The following is an 18910-nucleotide window of genomic DNA, read 5'->3' on the forward strand; positions in this document are numbered from 1 at the left end:
ATAAATAACAATAGAAATTAGAAAATATTTCAAATCTAATCGTAATGACATTAAAACTTATGAAATACAACTAAAAGGGGCTTCGAGGGAAAATTATAGCTTTACGTACTTAAAAAAGAAGAAGCTATAAAACAAGAACAATTTGAACTTAAAAATATAGAAAAAAGAAAGATAATAAAGATTAGAGCAGAAGTCTGAAGTAAAAATCACACATACAGTACAGAAAATGAACAAAGCTAAAGTAAACTGCAGGATGAGATGGCTCCCATGGTAAATTATTCTGAACATTTAAGAAAAAAGTAATACCTACATTACACAGACATTTTCAGAGAATTGAAAAGAAGGAAGACTTCCAAACTCATGCATACCTCAGATACTAAAACTTGACATGGACACTCTGAGGAAGGAACAATATAGACCATTATCTCTCATGAACAAGGATAAAGAAATTCTAAACACAATATTAACAAATAGGATCTAATGATTTATAGAAAGAATAATATAACAGAATAAAGAATAAAACAATATGCCTTTCTTGATGGATGGGAAAGGATTTGATTTTTTAAAAAAGACATGTTCATGATAAAAACTCTAAGAAGCCCTAACCGGTTTGGCTCAGTGGGTAGAGCGTGGGCCTGCGGACTGAAGGGTCCCAGGTTGAATTCCAGTCAAGGGCATGTACCTTGGTTGCGGGCACATCCCCAGTAGGGGGCGTGCAGGAGGCAGTTGATCAATGTTTCTCTCTCATTGATGTTTCTAACTCTATCCCTCTCCCTTCCTCTCTGTAAAAATCAATAAAATATATTAAAAAAAACAACAACAAACTCTAAGAAAACTTGAAAGAAAAAGAAACTTCTTTAACTTGATAATGGATAGCTTCAAAAACCCTAGAGTTGCTGAAACCGGTTTGGCTCAGTGGATAGAGCGTCAGCCTGCAGACTGAAAGGTCCCAGGTTCGGTTCCGGTCAAGGGCATGTACCTTGGTTGTGGGCACATCCTCAGTAGGAGGTGTGCAGGAGGCAGCTGATCGATGTTTCTCTCTCATCGATGTTTCTAACTCTCTATCCCTCTCCCTTCCTCTCTGTAAAATATCAATAAAATATATTTAAGAAAAAAACAAAAACCCTAGAGTTAACATTTTAATTAATGGTGAAATACTAAATAATTTCCCTGAATTCAGGAACAAGACAAGGTTGTCCACTGTTACCACTTTTATTTAAGGCTACACTGAGAGTTCTCAGCGGTAAGCCAAGAAAAAGAAATAAAGGATAGCTCAGTTGGTTCAAGCATTGTCCTGATGCACCAAGGTTGTGGGTTCAATCCTGATCAGGGCACACAAGAATCAGCCAATGGATACATAAATAAGTGGAACAACAAATAGATGTTTTTCTCTCTCGCTCTTGCTCTTGCTCTCTCTCCAAGATCAATAAATAAAATTTTAAAAAAAGAAAATATATATTGAAAATGAAGTAAAACTCATTATTTGCTGATGGCATGATTGTGTGTGTAGAAAATCCAAAACAATCAACAAACAAACCATTAGAATTAATATATAAATATAGCATGGAACAAGCAACAACAATTAGGACATTTTTAAAAATATCACTTAAAATAGCATCCAAAAACCCATTTAGATACCTAGGAATGCATCTAATAAAAGTTGTCAGAGACCTGTACACTGAAAACGACAAATTTCCCAATGTAGTTCCTAAATTTCTGAAATTTCAAAAGTTCTAATTGGAAGTATATACTGTGCTCATTCATTGGAAGACAATATTTTTACAAAAGCAAAGTAAAAGAACTACATACAGTTATATGTTGTTCTCATAGTATGTATACATCAACACTGACGGCTATATGTTGTTCTTACAACACATATAGGTCTCACAGGTATAATGTTGGTCAAAAGACAAAGAGTACATACTGAATTATTTCATTTACATCAAGGTCAAGAACAATCTAATTTGTGATGATAGAGGTGAGAATTACACTTATCTTTGGGAGCTATTGATTGGAAAGGGGCGTAAGGGAGCCCTCTGGGGTATTGATAATGTTCTTTTATCTGGGTGGTGGTTTCATCAGTGTATACATATGTAAAATTCATGGGAGCACATGTGTTTTGTCTGTTATATTTCAATGTTTAAAAAAATTTTAAGAATTTTTTAAAAGGCAATAGGAAATCATTGAAATGTTTAAAAAGAGTTTAATGACATGATCCGGTTTACTTTTAACAAAATAGGTTTTGTGTAACAACAGACTAGCAGGGGGCAGGAGCAGAAGCCAGAAGAGCAGTGAAGAGGCCATTGCATGGGCCCAGGCGAGGAGTGAGGGCTGCTCAGACTAGAACCATAAAAGCAGAAATGGAGACAAGAGGATTAATTGGAGGGCAGGATCTGCTCTCAAATGTAGGTGCAGGATCTGCAGGATATAGAGAACCAGAGGAACGTGTCAAGAATTATCTTTCTGGGTTTCCACCATAGGAAGTGGAAGACAAATAGCAGAGGAATGCCTGGAAAGAAATGACTAAAATTTGGGATGGGAGTAGAGATTTTGTAAAAGAGCAATGGGAGAGGTCTAAGGGATTCCTTACTTGGGAGGCGAGGTCTGGCGGTAACAGTTGAGACAGGGCCTGAGAAAGGGGTCCGGGAGTATAAATTTACATATAGGTCGGGGTGTTTAGGATTAAGATGCGCAGAGGAGAGGCGGGAGCTTAGCCTCCAGAGAGGTGAGGTGATTCTAGGGACGCGAAAAGTCGCTAAGTAATGCTCTTGGAGATGGGGCAGACCCGTCGGAACTAACAGCACACGGTATAAGACTGGCAGAACTAGGGTGCTCGCTAGGACCCGCCCAGGAGGCTTGGAAATGGCGGGACGAGGAAGGCAGGGACTGAGGATCGGCTCCGCCTCCACCCCGGGGCGGAACCAATTGTGACGGCGGCGAGGTTTCCGGCCGGCACTACAAAGGTGCACACGGGGAGGGAGGGAGAGGGGTGCGGCGTGCGCCGTCGTGACGCGGCTGCGCGGGAGTGGCAGGGCCGAGGCAGCGACGGCGGCGGCCAGACTAAGAGGCGGTAGCACGACCACGGCCCTCTATCCCGACCACCATGAGCACCAAACAGGTCACTTGCAGGTTAGTTTGCGGCTCTGCGGGGTCCCGGAGCGCCGGGCCGTTTGGGGCGTCTCCCCCGGGTCCTCGGCGACGAGTGCGCGCTCGTGCAGCCGCCGGGGAAACTGAGGCTGGAGCGGATTCGTGGAAGGTTGCTCAGTTCACCGTCCGGCGTTTCAAGGTGGAGCTAGCACTGGGCCCGAGCCGGGGACCCGGCGGTGTGTGGCCGTGTTTCGTGACCGAGCCCCACGATGAGGCCAGCGCCGGGGCTGAGCTTGAGTTGGCAGCGTGGTCCCTGTGGGCTGGAAGGACGTACGAGCCAGGGACATGCGGGGTGCTTGGGCCTGGGAGAAGGGCTCTTGGAACTTACAGTCGAGCAGGAAAAGGAGATTTGGATTCGAGTAAGGGTACGCTAAAAGGTCGTTTACAAAAGGGGATGCGACACAGGAGTGGGTTGTTAATCGGTGATAAGGGCCTCAAAGAAGCTGAGGCCCGAAAGCGGCCTTGGTTTTCTGAGAATTCGAAGAACTCCGACCTAAACTTACAGAAAATAAGCAAGTAAACACTGTTCGCAAAAATAACAGTAGGTAGGATTTTTTGAAAGTTTAAGTGCTCCTCATATTTCCAAGTCCTTAATATTCATTGTCTTTAGACTTCACAATAACAATATTAGACAAATAGGATTTCCGTTTTACAGTGCAGGAAACAGACTGAGAGAGGTTAAGTGATACTCTTACTGAGACAACCCATTTACGTGGAGAAATACAACGGTAATGGATGAATGGTTGTAGAAAATTCAGAACCGGATGAAATAGAAATAGTTTGGTTGTGTAACACCGTGATTTCTTGGTAAGCTTGTGCGTTCGTTACCAGTATTGGGATCCTTCTCTTGCTGAACTGATACTTGGAAAGTACCAATTTTATTTTAATAACTTTTCAATTAAACCTGTTTGGGAAACATTGCTAAAAAGAATGTTAGTTTGCTTATGTAATAAACTGTTTATTTAAGTATCATTTATATTGTTATTTCTCTTTTTTAGTATGAATAATTGAGAAGTGACTGAAAAAAATTTTCCTTTTAGCATTAATGTATAATCAGCTGTTCAATCAATTTAACCAAGGCCCAGCTGATTTATGTTAAGCAGTGGTCAGAGATTTGCACTTAATGTCTCTAGGAAAGACTTGTACTAGGTTATTTGTACTAGAAAGTCTTTTGTGAAGACGTGTGTGTTTATTTTTATTTGTATAAAGTTTCCCCAGTGAACTTAAGAGGCCTTTTCAGAGTGAGCAGCAATACACATTTATTTGAGGTTTCAAAAAAAAGAAGAATGTCTTTTCGGGAATCACTGATACAGGCAGAAACTCACGTAGTGTTTTAGTTAGGAAACAAAGAAAAGGGGTATTTAGGAGAAAGTGAAGGGGAACAATTACATCTATGGAAGGAAGGCATTTCTATTGATGCAGGTAAGCTAACATTGTGATGCTAACTCTAGATAGTGTTTTTAATGTTAAGTCTTTAGTCATATCTGCCTTCTTGTTTTCCTTGCCAAGAGTCCTTTGGGGCACAGTTTTGATTTAGGCCCAGTAAAGGTTATTTTGCCTTGTTTTACATTACAAAGGCTTGAGGAATAAGACTTGCAAGGCCGTCCCTGTGGGCTGGCAGCTCCAGCTCTAGTTTAATGTGACTGTTTATATTTTTACATCCCTGTTGGAGCAATTTCTTAGTCATTGTGGACTATAGCAGATTCTGGCTACTGCTTCTAAATGGGTTCACAAAAAAGTGCACATTAGACAATGTTTTATAATCAAAACTCAACTCTGGGTAGTACCTAATTTTACGGATACCGAAATCCTATGCTCAGAAAGACTTGAGACTTGCCCCAAACTTCACATCTAATTGCAGGAATAAGAACTTAAATCAGCATCATCTTAGTTATTTTCTGCACCAGGAGATGGCCTGACCTGAAAGCTTTAGTCTTTGTTTGCCAAACAGGGGCATCCTGCAGGATGTTGCATGTAAACTAAGAGTGAGTTGGAATGTTGGGAAGGGATCACTTCTATTTAAATACAGTCCAATTCTGTTGGGTGGGGCTTACAACGTGCTGAGTGCTCTACCAGCCATATTGCTTATAGTCCAGCAACCAGGACTGTTCCATAGATTGTGAATCTGAGCCTCAACATTGAAATATGATTACCCAATGTCATTCAGCTTCCAAGTGGCAGAGCTGTGACATCAGAGTCCATGTTCTTGTAGACTATATGGCCTCCAAGTAAGTTTTAGAAATGCTAAATGAAAGTTTCAAAGCTTTTAATATGTTCATATAAAAGGAAAACATAGGCAAAAACCTATAGAAAGTTCACTTGCCAAAGGAGTGAAGGAATCAGCCCTCGTAAGGACTGAACATATATTTAAATGGGAAAAAAACTGCAGTGTTACCAAGAGTTCTAAGTTTACATTAGTGTGTTCATGGTGGAAAAGCCTTTCTCGCTTTATTATCTTATTCACTAAAGTCCTTTTTATTTTTATTTTTTAGTTGAGAGAGAGAAACATCGATTTGTCGTTCCACTTATTTATGCATTAATTGGTTGATTCCTGTGTGTGCCCTGATTGGGGATCAAACCCACAACCTTGGTGTATCAGGATGACGCTCTAACCAACTAAGCTACCTGACCACTAAAGTCTTATCTCTAGACATTAGTAACTTATAGGAAATGTTCAAGGTATGATTTATTTGGAGGACAGACTTAAACAGGTTTCTTGGGTTTGTCTTAGGGTGCAAAGTATTTTTGTGGCTTGTTTTCCTGACTGGAATGTGATGTACATGCTTATTCTCAATGGCAACAGGACAAAGGGTTATTAATTTTGCTTCCATTCTAGTAGGTATTATATCTCTCCAAGAGATGGATATGAAGTCCTAGGATTCCCAAATTTAATGACAAAGACTGTCTAAATGTTTATTGTCTGGAATGGCAGCTCATACAGTTTTGTTATTCAACTCTACTTCCTAACCATCTCCTATGTCTTCCAATCTGTCTTCAAAGTACTGGTTCAAGCCTTTATTATAGCTTGGTAACCAATTTTCTTTGTCATCCTCAAGTTCCTTTGTCTTACTACTATTAAACAATCTAGAAATTTCAGTTTCCTGAGACAGTCAAACCTAGAGTTTTTCATTCTTTGAAAGTCACAAAACATGACCAGTAAGTGGTAGGAAGAATGTGAGCTCCAGAGTTGGGATAGTTCTGGATTCTGATCCTGATACCACCTGTGCCACAGTTTCCTCATCTGTAAAATGGGAATAGTAATGCCTAACCAGCAGAGTTGGTTAAAATACTAAATAATAACAACAAACCATCTTGGAGCATTTATGATGTGTTAGCATAAGCAATTACATGCATTGTCTCAGCTAAATCTCACAGTAGTCTGTAACAGCAGTCTATGAAGTACAATTATTATAATCATACTAGTAGCCCAGTGCATGGATTTGTGCACATTGAAAGGAAATTAATTAGAAGAAATATTATAATATTGCTATTCGCCCTTTCTCTATAATAGAAGTGTCAAAGATGAAAGAAAATTAGTAAAATGTATATGAAAATAATATATAAATTTATTAATAAATAATAACAACATGATATAACAACAACAAAGGCACGATATAAAAACAACAAAAAAATTATTTTAAAACATGATATAAAAACAACTTAACCCACAGCCGAAGGTGGAATCACGTGGCCCAGTGAGGAATCAGGTGCCCCAGCCAGGAATCGTGCTCCTTCCTCTCTGGTTCCGGGGTGTGTCACCTGAGAACCACTGCTGCAAGTCACTGCAGCTCGGCAGCTCAGCAGCTAGGCAGCTCCTGCGTTGAGTGTCTGCCCCCTGGTGGTCAGTCCGCATCATGTACCGGCCAGTTGGATGGTCACTTAGCCTTTTATATATATAGATTGCAGATGGGTAAATTGAGGCTTGGAGATTTAAATAATTTGCTTTAGGTCACATAGCAAGCCTTCTGACTTCAGAGTCTTCACTTAACCACTACACTGTATTTCATTCCCACTTCCAGTACATTTATTTCAAGCCTATTACCATGCTTAGCATTAGCTAGCTTCTTTCCTCCTTGACAGATCTGTTGTTACAAGTAGGAGAGCCAGAAATTTTAAGCCTGGAAAAATGTGTAGGAAAATATAAAGGAAGGTGACAGGGAGAATATAAATTATCCATATACTTGGAGATGATTTGCAAAAGTGTACTGCTACAGACAGGCACCATTGAAAGGCCTTCAAGAAACCAGATTGATTCTGTTTTTTCAGCCCTCAGCAACAGCTAGAATTATTGGTGGTTTTGTGGCCAAGAGTGAGCTAATATACTTTGCAGCATATACCAATAATAGCCATACTGTCTGAAACAGTCTTGGAGTCACCCAGAATAGCAGACCCCTTTGGAGTGTTCCCCAGAAAGAATCTCCCTACTTTTTTTTTATTTTATTTATTTATTTTTTTTAATATATTTTATTGATTTTAGAGAGGAAGGGAGAGGGAGAGATAGAAACATCAATGATGAGAGAGAATCATTGATTGGCTGCCTCTTGCACGCCCCTACTGGGGATCGAGCCCGCAACCCAGGCATGTGCCCTTGGCTGGAATCGAACCTGGGACCTTTCAGTCCACAGGCTGATGCTCTATCCATTGAGCCAAACCAGCTAGGGCCCTACTTTTTTTTTAAATAAATCTTTATTGTTTAGATTATTACAGGTGTTCCTCTTTTTTTCCCCCCATAGCTCCCCTCCACCTGATTCTCCACCCCACCCCATGCCCTTACCCCCCGCCACTGTCTTCATCCATAGGTGTAAGATTTTTGTCCAATCTCTTCCCACACCCCTCACACGCCCTTCCTCCTGAGAATTGTTAGTCCACTCCCTTTCTATGTCCCTGATTCTATTATATTCACCAGTCCATTCTGTTCTTCAGATTTTTTATTCACTTGATTTTTAGATTCACTTGTTGGTAGGTATGTATTTGATGTCATTTTGTTGTTCATAATTTTTATCTTTACCTTTTTCTTCTTCTTCCTCTTCTTAAAGAATACCCTTCAGCATTTCATGTAATCCTGGTTTGGTGGTGATGAACTCCTTTAGCTTTTTCTTATCTGTGAAGCTCTTTATCTGACCTTCAACTCTGAATGATAGCTTTGCTGGGTAGAGTAATCTTGGTTGTAGGTTCTTGCTATTCATCACTTTGAATATTTCTTGCCACTCCCTTCTGGCCTGCATAGTTTCTGTTGAGAAATCAGCTGATAGTCGTATGGGTGCTCCCTTGTAGGTAACTAACCGTTATTCTCTTGCTGCTTTCAAGATTCTCTCTTTGTCTTTTGCCCTTGGCATTTTAATTATGATGTGTCTTGGTGTGGTCCTCTTTGGATTCCTCTTGTACGGGGTTCTGTGCACTTCATGAACTTGTAAGTCTATTTCTTTCACCAGGTAGGGGAAGTTTTCTGTCATTATTTCTTCTAATAGGTTTTCAATATTTTGCTCTCTGTCTTCTTCTGGCACCCCCAAAATTCGGATGTTGGTACGCCTAAAGTTGTCCCAGAGGCTCCTTACACTATCTTCATATTTTTGGATTCTTTTTTCTTTTTGTTTTTCTGGTTGGGTGTTTTTTGTTTTCTCATATTTCAGATCTTTGGTTTGATTCTTGGGGTACGTTGATCTACAGTTGAGTTCCTGTATATTCTTTTTCTTTTTTTTTTTTAATATATTTTATTGATTTTTTTACAGAGGAAGGGAGAGGGAGAGAGAGCCAGAAACATCGATGAGAGAGAAACATCGATCAGCTGCCTCCTGCACACCTCCCACTGGGGATGTGCCCGCAACCAAGGTACATACCCCTGACAGGAATCGAACCCGGGACCCTTGAGTCCACAGGCCGACGCTCTATCCACAGAGCCAAACCGGTTAGGGCGAGTTCCTGTATATTCTTTATTTTAGACAGTGTATGCTTAATTTCTGACTGGTCCTTTTCCATTTTTTTTTGCATTCTCATTAAGGTCCTTGAAGGTCTCACTAAGCTCCTCAGAGGTCTCATCAAGTTTCTCGGCGGTTTTTAGAAGATTCTTGAGTAACCTTATAAATGTGGTTCTGAACTCTGTGTTGTCCAGTAGTTTGCTTTCCTCCATTTCTTTCATTCGTGACATGTTTCTTTGTCTCCACATTTTGCTGCTTCCCTGTGTTGATGGAGTGGCTTTGTGTGGTAGGTGACCTATAGGGGCCAGTAGCTCAGCCTCCCCAATCACATGAGGTGGACGCTCTTGGTACACCCCTTTGTGGGCTGAGTGCAAAGTCTTGGTGTAGTTAGGTCTTGATTGCTGTTGGTACACTGGGAGGAATTGACCTCCAGGGCAATTGGCTGTGAGGACCCGCTGTGTCTATAATGGAAGAACTGCTGCGCTGGAGACACGCTTATGGTGCAGGACTTGTTTCAGTGGGGCTTTGGTGCTCACTGAGTCTGCCTCTTGAATGTATCACTTATGGATGTGAGGAGTTGAAATCTGGTGTCTCACACTGACCACTAGGTACACTGGCTTCTGGATCTTCAATGGGATGCAGGTCAGCTACTGTCTGAGGCCACCCATCAGGCGCTACAGCGAGAACTACAGTTTTCTCCTCTTTGCTTGGGGTTTGGAGGTTTTGGAGCTGTCTGACCCCGGCTGCAAGTTTGCTATGTTAAGCTGCGATAATGCAGGCCATTCATATGCTAAAGCCGCTGCTTGGAGCTTGGGTGGGTTTGTAGATTGTGCGGGGCGGGGTCTCAGGGCGTGACTAGGCTAGGGCGTGGCAAACAGCAATGGCTGCCAGTTAGCCAGCTCTGCGTCTTCGACCACGTCCCGGGTCCCACGCCCCAGCACAGTAAACAATTATTTCTGCGCGCAGCCCTGCAAGCAAGCCTCACTCACTTTCTGACCCAATGGCAGACAGTCCAGCTTCTCCCCATAGGAGTTTGGGTCCCCCGTGTCTCCCTAGGAACTGGAGTTCGGAGTAATCTGGAGCTTGTCTCCCTTTGGGTTGAAAAAAGCAGCACTCCCTGTCGCCCGTTGCCAGCCCGATTCGCCCGCCACCGTACCTCAGCTTTTCAGCACTTGTGCACCTCTCAATGCTGTTTTCTCTTTCCTTCTAGTTGTAGAACTTCCACTCAGCCAGCTTTTCCGTGGTTCTGGGTGATAGACGTTTTGTCTTTTAGTTGTAGTTTTGAAATTGTTGTGTGAGGCAGCAGTTTGGGTGTTTACCTACGCCGCCATCTTGGATCCTCCTCTCCCTACTTTTTTTTTTAAGTCTCCAGCTATGTATTTCCCAGCCATTGTACTACTGGTTCCCCCCCGCCGCCCCCCCCCCCCACACACACACACATTATCTGCCCCAATTCATATCTAAGAAGGGATAGATGGTTTGGCCATCAGGAAGGGTGGACAGTTGGAAATTCACTACAAGGTATGAGAGTCCTGGATTAAGTTGAATACAACAAATGGGAGGAATGGCTATAAGTAGTTGACAAGGATGCCCCAGAGGTCAGGCAGGATGTATTCAAGGTAGTTTGTGTTTGTCACTGGGGAGTGGAAATGGAGACATGCTGCAAAAATAAGACTGGGCTGGCTTTGCCTCTTGCATAACATTCAACTTTCTTGAAGGCAGTGATGGTGGTCTAGAAGTTATTTTTGAATCACTTTAAATTTGAGCTTGTTTACTTACCAAAGTGAAATGGCTGCGCAGAGTCACCAGCTTATAAGTGGCAAAACTAACTAAAAGCTCTGGTTGGTGGTTAAATATTTGTTTTCTTAATGGCAAAGAGAATTAGTGAATGCAATTTGGAAGGCAGATTTTCTGAATATGACTTACTAGAGGCCCGGTGCACAAAATATGTGCACTCAGGGAGGGGGTGGTCCCCTCAGCCCAGCCTGTGCCCTTGGGGGATGTCTGACTGATGGCTTAGGCCCGCTCACCTAAGCCCGTGGTTGGCAAACTGCGGCTGGTGAGCCACATGCGGCTCTTTGGCCCCTTGAGTGTGGCTCTTCCACAAAATACCACGGCCTGCGCGAGTCTATTTTGAAGAAGTGGCGTTAGAAGAAGTTTAAGTTTAAAAAATTTGGCTCTCAAAAGAAATTTCAATCGTTGTACTGTTGATATTTGGCTCTGTTGACTAATGAGTTTGCTTGCCGACTACTAAACCATTAGTCGGACATTCTTAGTGCAGCTGCGGAGGCAGGAGAGGCTCCTGCCATCACCACTGTGCTGGCTAGCCATGAGCCGGCTTCTGGCTTAACGACGCTCCCCTGTGGAAGTGCACTGACCACCAGGGGGCAGCTCCTGCATTGAGCATCTGTCCTCTGGTGGTCAGTGTGCATCATAACAACCGGTCTTCCCCCATGGTTCTGCCGTTAGCGTCAATTTGTATATTACCTTTTTATTATATAGGATGGGATGTGGTTGTAGAATTATAAAAGGCATCCTTGTACGACCAATGCAAAAAATCTTTCCTCTTACATGCCTGGTTAACAAATAGTATCTGGTAGAGGACTTCTGGCCATCTCCTACCCTGTTTTTTGTTTGTTTGTTTGTTTGTTTTCAGGAAATATTCTTGTCTAGTTTCTCCAAAAGAAACCATTAATAAAGTGTTTGTTAGATCTCACTTTTTAAAAAATTTAATAAATCTTTATTGTTCAGATTATTATAATTGTTTCTCCTTTTTCCCCCCATAGCTCCCCTTCACCCGGTTCCCACCCCACCCTCTGCCCTTACCTCCCTCCCACTGTCCTCAATAGGTGTACAATTTGTGTCCAGTCTCTTCCCGTACCCCCCACACCCCTTTCCCCCTCAGAATTATCAATCCACTCCCATTCTATGCCCCTGATTCTATTATATTCACTAGTTTATTCTGTTCCTCAGATTTTTAATTCACTTGATTTTTAGATTCACTTGTTGGTAGGTATGTATTTGTTGTTCATAATTTTTATCTTTACTTTTTTCTTCTTCTTCCTCTTTTTAAAGAATACCTTTCAGCATTTCTTATAATACTGGTTTGGTGGTGATTAACTACTTTAGCTTTTTCTTGTCTGTGAAGCTCTTTATCTGACCTTCAATTCTGAATGATAACTTTGCTGGGTAGAGTAATCTTGGTTGTAGGTTCTTGCTATTCATCACTTTGAAAATTTCTTGCCACTCCTGTCTGGCCTGCATAGTTTCTGTTGAGAAATCAGCTGACAGTCGTATGGGTGCTCCCTTGTAGGTAATTAACTGTTTTTCTCTTGCTGCTTTTAAGATTCTCTCTTTGTCTTTTGCCCTTGGCATTTTAATTATGATGTGTCTTGGTGTGGTCCTCTTTGGATTCCTTTTGTTTGGGGTTCTGTGTGCTTCCTGAACTTGTAAGTCTATTTCTTTCACCAGGTGGGGGAAGTTTTCAGTCATTATTTCTTCAAATAGGTTTTCCGTATCTTGCTCTCTCTCTTCTTCTGGCACCCCCATAATTCTGATGTTGGTACGCTTGAAGTTGTCCCAGAGGCTTCTTACACTATCTTCAACTTTTTGGATTTTTATTCTTTTTGCTTTTCCGGTTGAGTGTTTTTTGCTTCTTTGTATTTCAAATCTTTGACTTGATTTTTGCATTTCTCTAGTCTGCTGTGGAGTCTCTGTATAATTTTTATTTCAGTCAGTGTATGTTTAATTTCTAGTTGGTCCTTTTTCATATCCTCGAGGGTCTCCTTGAATTTATCGGCCTTTTCTAGGATATTCTTGAAAAACCTTATAACCGTGGTTTTGAACTCTATATCCAGTCGTTTGTTTTCCTCCATTTCTTTCGTTTGTGATCTGTTTCTTTGTCTCCACATTTTCTTTGCTTCCTTAAGTTGGTAGGGTGGCTTTGTGTGCTAGGTATCCTATATAGGCCAGTGGGTTGGCCTCCCAGTTACCTGAGGTCGACACTCTTGGTTCACCCCTTTGTGGACTGTGTGTACAGCCTTGTAGTTAAGGCTTGATTGTTGTTGGTGTCACTGGGAGGAATTGACCTACAAGCCAGTTGGCTGTGAGGACCCGCTGTGTCTATAATGGAAGAACTGCTGCGCTGGAGACACGCTTAGGGGGCCGGACTTGCTTCAGTGGGGCTTTGGTGCTCACTGAGTCTGCCTCTTGAATGTGTCACTTATGGATGTGAGTAGTTGAAATCTGGTGTCGTCTCACACTGATCACTAGATACACTAGCTTCTGGATCTCCAATGGGGTGCTGGTCAGCTACTGTCTGAGGCCACGCAGCAGGAAGTACAGCGAGAACAACAGTTTTCTCCTCTTTGCTTGGGGTTTGGAGGTTTTGGAGCTGTCTGACCAGAGCTGCAGTTTGTTTGGTTAAATGCAAAAGCTGCTGTGTGGAGCTTGGGTGGGTTTTTAGATTGTGCAGGGTGGGGTCTCAGGGAGTCACTAGGCTAGGGTGTGGCAAACAGTGATGGCTGCCAGTCAGCCGTCTCTGCGTTTCTGTGTTTCCAAGTCCCCGCGTCTGCATGCACCTCTGCAAGAAAGTCACCCTCACTTTCCGACCCGATGGTAGATAGTCCAGCTTCTCCCCGTAGGAGTTTGGGTCCCCAGCGTCTCCCCAGAAACTAGAGTTCAGAGTAATCTGGAGCTTGTCTCCTTTCGGGTTGAAAGAAGCAGCGCACCCAGACACCCGCTGCCAACCCGATTTGCGCACCTCCGTACCTCAGCTTTTCAGCGCTTGTGCACGTCTCGATGCTCTTTTCTCTTTCCTTCTGGTTGTAGATCTTCCACTCAGCCAGCTTTCCTGTGGTTCTGAGTGATAGACGTTTAGTCTTTTAGTTGTAGTTTTGCAATTGTTGTGTGAGGCAGCAGTTTAGGTGCTCACCCATACCGCCATCTTGGTTTCTTCTAGATCTCACTTTTTATGCAACTGTTTGTATAGCCACTTTGAGTCTGTTCTCTTCCATTATTTGAGTTTACTAATCCTGATAATTCTTTGTCATTCAGACTTGGCTCTTGGCACTGATTTTTTTTTTAACTTTTATACCTTCAAAGATCAAAGATCTTGCAATAGTATCTCAGTCTTGATTTTGAATAGCATTTTTTTTTTTCAGAAAGAATTATCAGACTATTTAGAAGTGTAATACACTTGTGTGTCCAGGATTTTCAAGACAACCCCTACATCTGGAGGTAGGCTAGAAAGACCCACAATACTCGGCATATAGTTGTACTCAGGGCTAAGACTTATTACAGTGATGTAGTAAGGAGTCACAGCTGGATCACAAGGGGTAAAGACACAGGCAGCATCTGTAGGAACCCATGTGCAGACTTTCTACCTTCACTCTCTTCCATGACAGGTCACATAGCATATTTTGCCCCCAGCAGTAAAAATGCTGCAACATATGTCCTGGGAAACCCATTAGGGATTCATTGTCCAAATTAATTACTCTCTTTATCATATACCAAAATTCTAGACTCCCAGAAGGAAAGCAGATGTTCAGCATAAGCCACATTGTACAGTTAAGACACAGTGAACAGTCTTATCACTTAGGGAAATTTTATATCTTTGTAGAGAACTGTTTACAAGCCTCATTCCAGATTCTAGGCAGGAGCCAGCCTTTTAAGCATGCCTTTCTAAAGATAGCAGGCTCAGACCTGCTCTGTCAACCCTTTTCTGCACACTTCAAGTCAGTACTGTGAATAACAAGATCTCTTTGATATAAGCCTTTTTAAATCTCATGCTAAGTTTCTTTTAAATTTTTTTTAATGTTTCAATTACAGTTAATGTACAATATTATAATTAGTTTCAGGGGTACACCATAGCGATTAGATATTTACGTAATTTACAGAGTGATCCACCTGATTAGTACCCATCTGACACCATACATAGTTATTACAATATTATTGACTATATTCCCTACACTGTACTTTACCATCCCTGTGACTATTTTTATAATTGCTTTTTTGTAACTCTTAATCCCTTCATTTTTTAAATCATCCCCCTAACCCAGGGGTGGGCAAACTTTTTGACTCGAGGGCCACAATGGGTTCTTAAACCGGACCGGAGGGCTGGAACAAAAGCATGGATGGAGTGTTTGTGTGAACTAATATAAATTCAAAGTAAACATCATTACATAAAAGGGTACGGTCTTTTTTGTTTTTTTCAATAGTTTTATTCATTTCAAACATTTTAACAAGAAGAATGTAAACACTAATTATTATAATTTGAAACTTCAAAAAATGGAGGAATCATAGCACAATAACATACCTTATATTGAAATGGCAAAGGCAAAATAAAATTGCCTAACAAAGGAAAGGTACAAAAGCCTTTCAAATTAAACTTAAATATAATAAAATAATTTAAAACTAAAACAAATAGAAAAGAACAAAATGTGTAAACAGTAAATTAAACATTTTCTTTAGTGCAACTTCCAAATTATGCCCGGGACGTAGATGTAGATGGCAATGTAGACTGGGTTGAAAGGTTTTTGGTCTTTAAAACATCAACTTCAGTGGAAACAGTGTTGTTGGTCTCCTTTTTAGCTAATGCTCTGATACTGTGCTCTCCAGGGGCGTGTCTCCCTACATCACCACGATAACGTGTCTACGCATTCCCAGGGTGATGCCGGGGGACGCGTCCGCGGGCATTACAAGGAGCCTCTAGAAGATTGAGAGGTTGTTCCTTCTACTGAATGGGCGGATATAAATCCACCCACGCAGAAGAAGGAGCTGCAGCTGTGTTTCCGGACGTTGCCATGTTAACACTGCTGCTGGAGAAGGAGCGGAGGGGAGAGCAAGAGAACCCTCCGCTCTTTCAGCTCCTCGGGCAGGATAGAACAGCCGAACGGGGCGGATCCGGCCCGTGGGCCGTAGTTTGCCCACGGCTGCCCTAACCCCTTCCATCTGGTGACCATCAGTTTGTTTTCTGTATCCCTGAGTTTATTTTATTTTTTATGCTCCATATATGAAATCATATGGTATTTGTCGTTCTCTGTCTGGCTTACTTCACTTAGCATAATACTCTCTAGGTCCATCTAAGTTGTCGCAAATGGCAAGATTTTTTTTTTATAGCTGTGTAATATTCCATTATATATATGTACCAGTCTTCTTTATTCATTCGCCTCTTGATGGACACTTAGGTTGCTCCCATATCTTTGCTATCCTATCTAATAAAAGCCTAATATGCTAAGTGTCTGGTCATCCATTCATCCGTTCAATCAAAGGATAATATGCTAATGACTAGAGGCCCAGTGCACAAAAATTTGTGCACTCAGGATGGGGGTCCCTCAGCCCGGTCTGCACCTTCTCACAGTCCAGGACCCCTCGGGGGATGTTCGCCTGCCGGTTTAAACTTTCTCCCCACAGGGGAGCAGTCAGACATCCCTCTCGCAGTCTGGGAACCCTTGCTCCTTCCCACCCGCCTGCTTGCTGCTCCTCACCGCTTGGCTCACTGCTCCTTAGCACTGCCTCGGAGGCAAGAGAGGCTCCTGCCACTGCTGCTGCGCTTGCCCAGCTTCTGGCTGAGCAGTGCTCACCTGTGGGAGCTCACTGTCCATGAGGGGGCAGCTCCTGCATTGAGCATCTTCCCCCTGGTGGTCAGTGCATGTCATAGCAGCCGGTCATTCTGCTGTTCGGTCGATTTGCATATTACTCTTTTATTATATAGGATATGCTAAGGCAGCTCAACCACTCTCTATGACATGCACTGACCACCAGGGGTCAGTCGACCAGTCTCTATGATGTGCACTGACCACCAGAGGGCAGATGCTCCGACTGGTAGATCAGCTTGCTGCTGGGGTCTGGCTGATCGGAACTGAGCAAGACAGCCTGGATATGCCCTGGAGCCCTCATGCGGTCCCTCTCCGGCTGGCTAACCTCCTGTGTCCCTCCCCGGCCCTGATCATGCACCCGTGGGGTCCCTCAGCCTGGCCTGCGCCCTCTTGTAATCCGGGACCCCTTGTGGGATGTCAGAGAGCCGGTTTTGGCCTGATCCCGCAGGCCAGGCTGAGGAACCCCACTGTTGGCATGAATTCGTGCATTATTTCTAGTTGTAAATAATACTGCAGTGAATATAAGGGTACATAAGTCCTTTCAAGTTGGTGTTTGGATTTCTTCAGATAAATACCCAGAAGTGGAATTGCTGGTTCATGTGGTAGTTCTATTTTTAATTTGTTGAGGATGGCTATTTTCCATAATGGCTACACCAATTTGCAATCCCATAACAGTGCAGGAGGGTTCCCTTTTCTCCTCATCCTCACCACCACTTGTTGTTTGATGATTTATTGATGATATCGCGTTTTCCTGATGGTTAGCCATGTTGAGCATCTTTTCAAATGTCTATTGGTCATCTGTATGTCCTGTTTGGAGAAGTATGTAGTGAGGTTCTTTGCTCATTTTTTAATTGGATTGTTTGGGGGTTTTTTGGTGTTGAGTTGTATGAATTGGATTGTTTGGGGTTTTTTTGGTGTATGAGTTCTTTATAAATTGTGGATATTAACCCCTTATTGGATGTCTCATTAGCAAATATCTTCTCCTATTCAGTAGGTTGTTTTCGTTGGTTTTCTTTGCTGTGCAAAACCTTTTTCGTTTGATACAGTCCCATTTTGTTTGTTTTTTCTTTTATTTCCCTTGCCCGAGGAGATATGTCCAAAAAAAACAAAAAAAAACACCAAAACACCAGGGCAGACAAAAGTAGTTTGAAGTTGTGAGTATACAAAACAGTTTATTATTGTACTAGAGGCCCAGTGTATGAAATTTCGTGCACTGGGGGGGTCCCTCAGCCCGGCCTATGCCCTCTCTCAGTCTGGGGGATCCCCCCCCCCTTAAAATCCTCCTGCAGCAGAGGCAGGAGAGGCTCCTGCCACCGCCGATGGGCTTACTGTAAGCCCTGCTTCTGGCTGAGCAGCACTCCCCCTGTGGGAAGCACACTGACCACCAGGGGGCAGGTTCCTGCATTGAGAGTCTGCCCTTTGGTGGCCAGTGTGCGTCATAGCGACTGGTTGTTCTGCTGCTTGGTCGATTTGCATATTAGCCTTTTATTATAAAGGATTATTGTATTACTTTTCATAAAAACAACTGTAAACCTATTTTTGCCCACCTCTTATTGCTAAGAACATTGTCAAAGAGTTTATTGCCTATGTTCTCTCTAAGATCTGGTTTCAGATCTTACATTTAAGTCTTTAATCCATTTTGAGTTTTTTCTTGTATGTGGTGTAAGAAAGTGGTCTAGTTTCTTTTTTTTTCATGTATCTGTCCAGATTTTACAACATTTATGAAGAAACTATCCTTACTCCACTATATATACTTGCCTCCTTTGTCAAAGATTGACCGTATAGACATGGGTTTATTTCTGGACTCCCTATTGTGTTCCATTGACCTATGTGTCTATTTTAATGTCCAGTATCATGTGCTTTTTGTTTTTGCTTTTATTTTTTGAGAGAGAAACATCGATTAGTTGTTCTACCCATTCATGCATTCCCTGGCTGATTCTTGTATGTGCCCTGACCAAAACGACGCTCCAACCAACTGAGCTACCCAGACAGGGCAGTACCATGGTGTTTTGATTATTACTATAGCCTTGAAGTATAATATGAAGTCAGGTAGGGTGATAATTCCAACTTTGTTTGTATTTTTATTTTTTTTAAAGAGTTTGGTGAACTTTTTAAAAAATATATATATTTTATTGATTTTTTACAGAGAGGAAGGGAGAGGGATAGAGAGTTAGAAACATAGATGAGAGAGAAACATCAACCAGCTGCCTCCTGCACACCTCCCACTGGGGATATGCCCGGAACCAAGGT

The 18910-nt window shown here is 42.3% G+C and overlaps 1 protein-coding gene across 4 annotated transcripts in view; it reads left to right on the forward strand.

The window, feature by feature from the left end:
- Window positions 1-2967: 2967 nt before the first annotated feature.
- MKRN2 (makorin ring finger protein 2) overlaps window positions 2968-18910 on the forward strand; it is a 47995-nt gene continuing 32052 nt past the window's right edge. For 2 of the 4 annotated variants that reach the window (XR_013960961.1, XM_080675593.1), the window contains exon 1: window positions 2968-3129. Coding sequence is in view for 1 of the 4 variants with exons in the window: in XM_080675593.1 (XP_080531719.1) it covers window positions 3104-3129 (26 nt within the window). In the remaining 3 variants the exon portion in view is untranslated. The remainder of the gene's footprint in view (window positions 3130-18910) is intronic. The other 2 variants (XR_013960962.1, XR_013960963.1) reach the window with 1 other exon arrangement.

Source organism: Plecotus auritus, assembly GCF_963455305.1.
Source record: "Plecotus auritus genome assembly, chromosome: 6".
In the NCBI taxonomy this organism is placed as follows: domain Eukaryota; kingdom Metazoa; phylum Chordata; class Mammalia; order Chiroptera; family Vespertilionidae; genus Plecotus; species Plecotus auritus.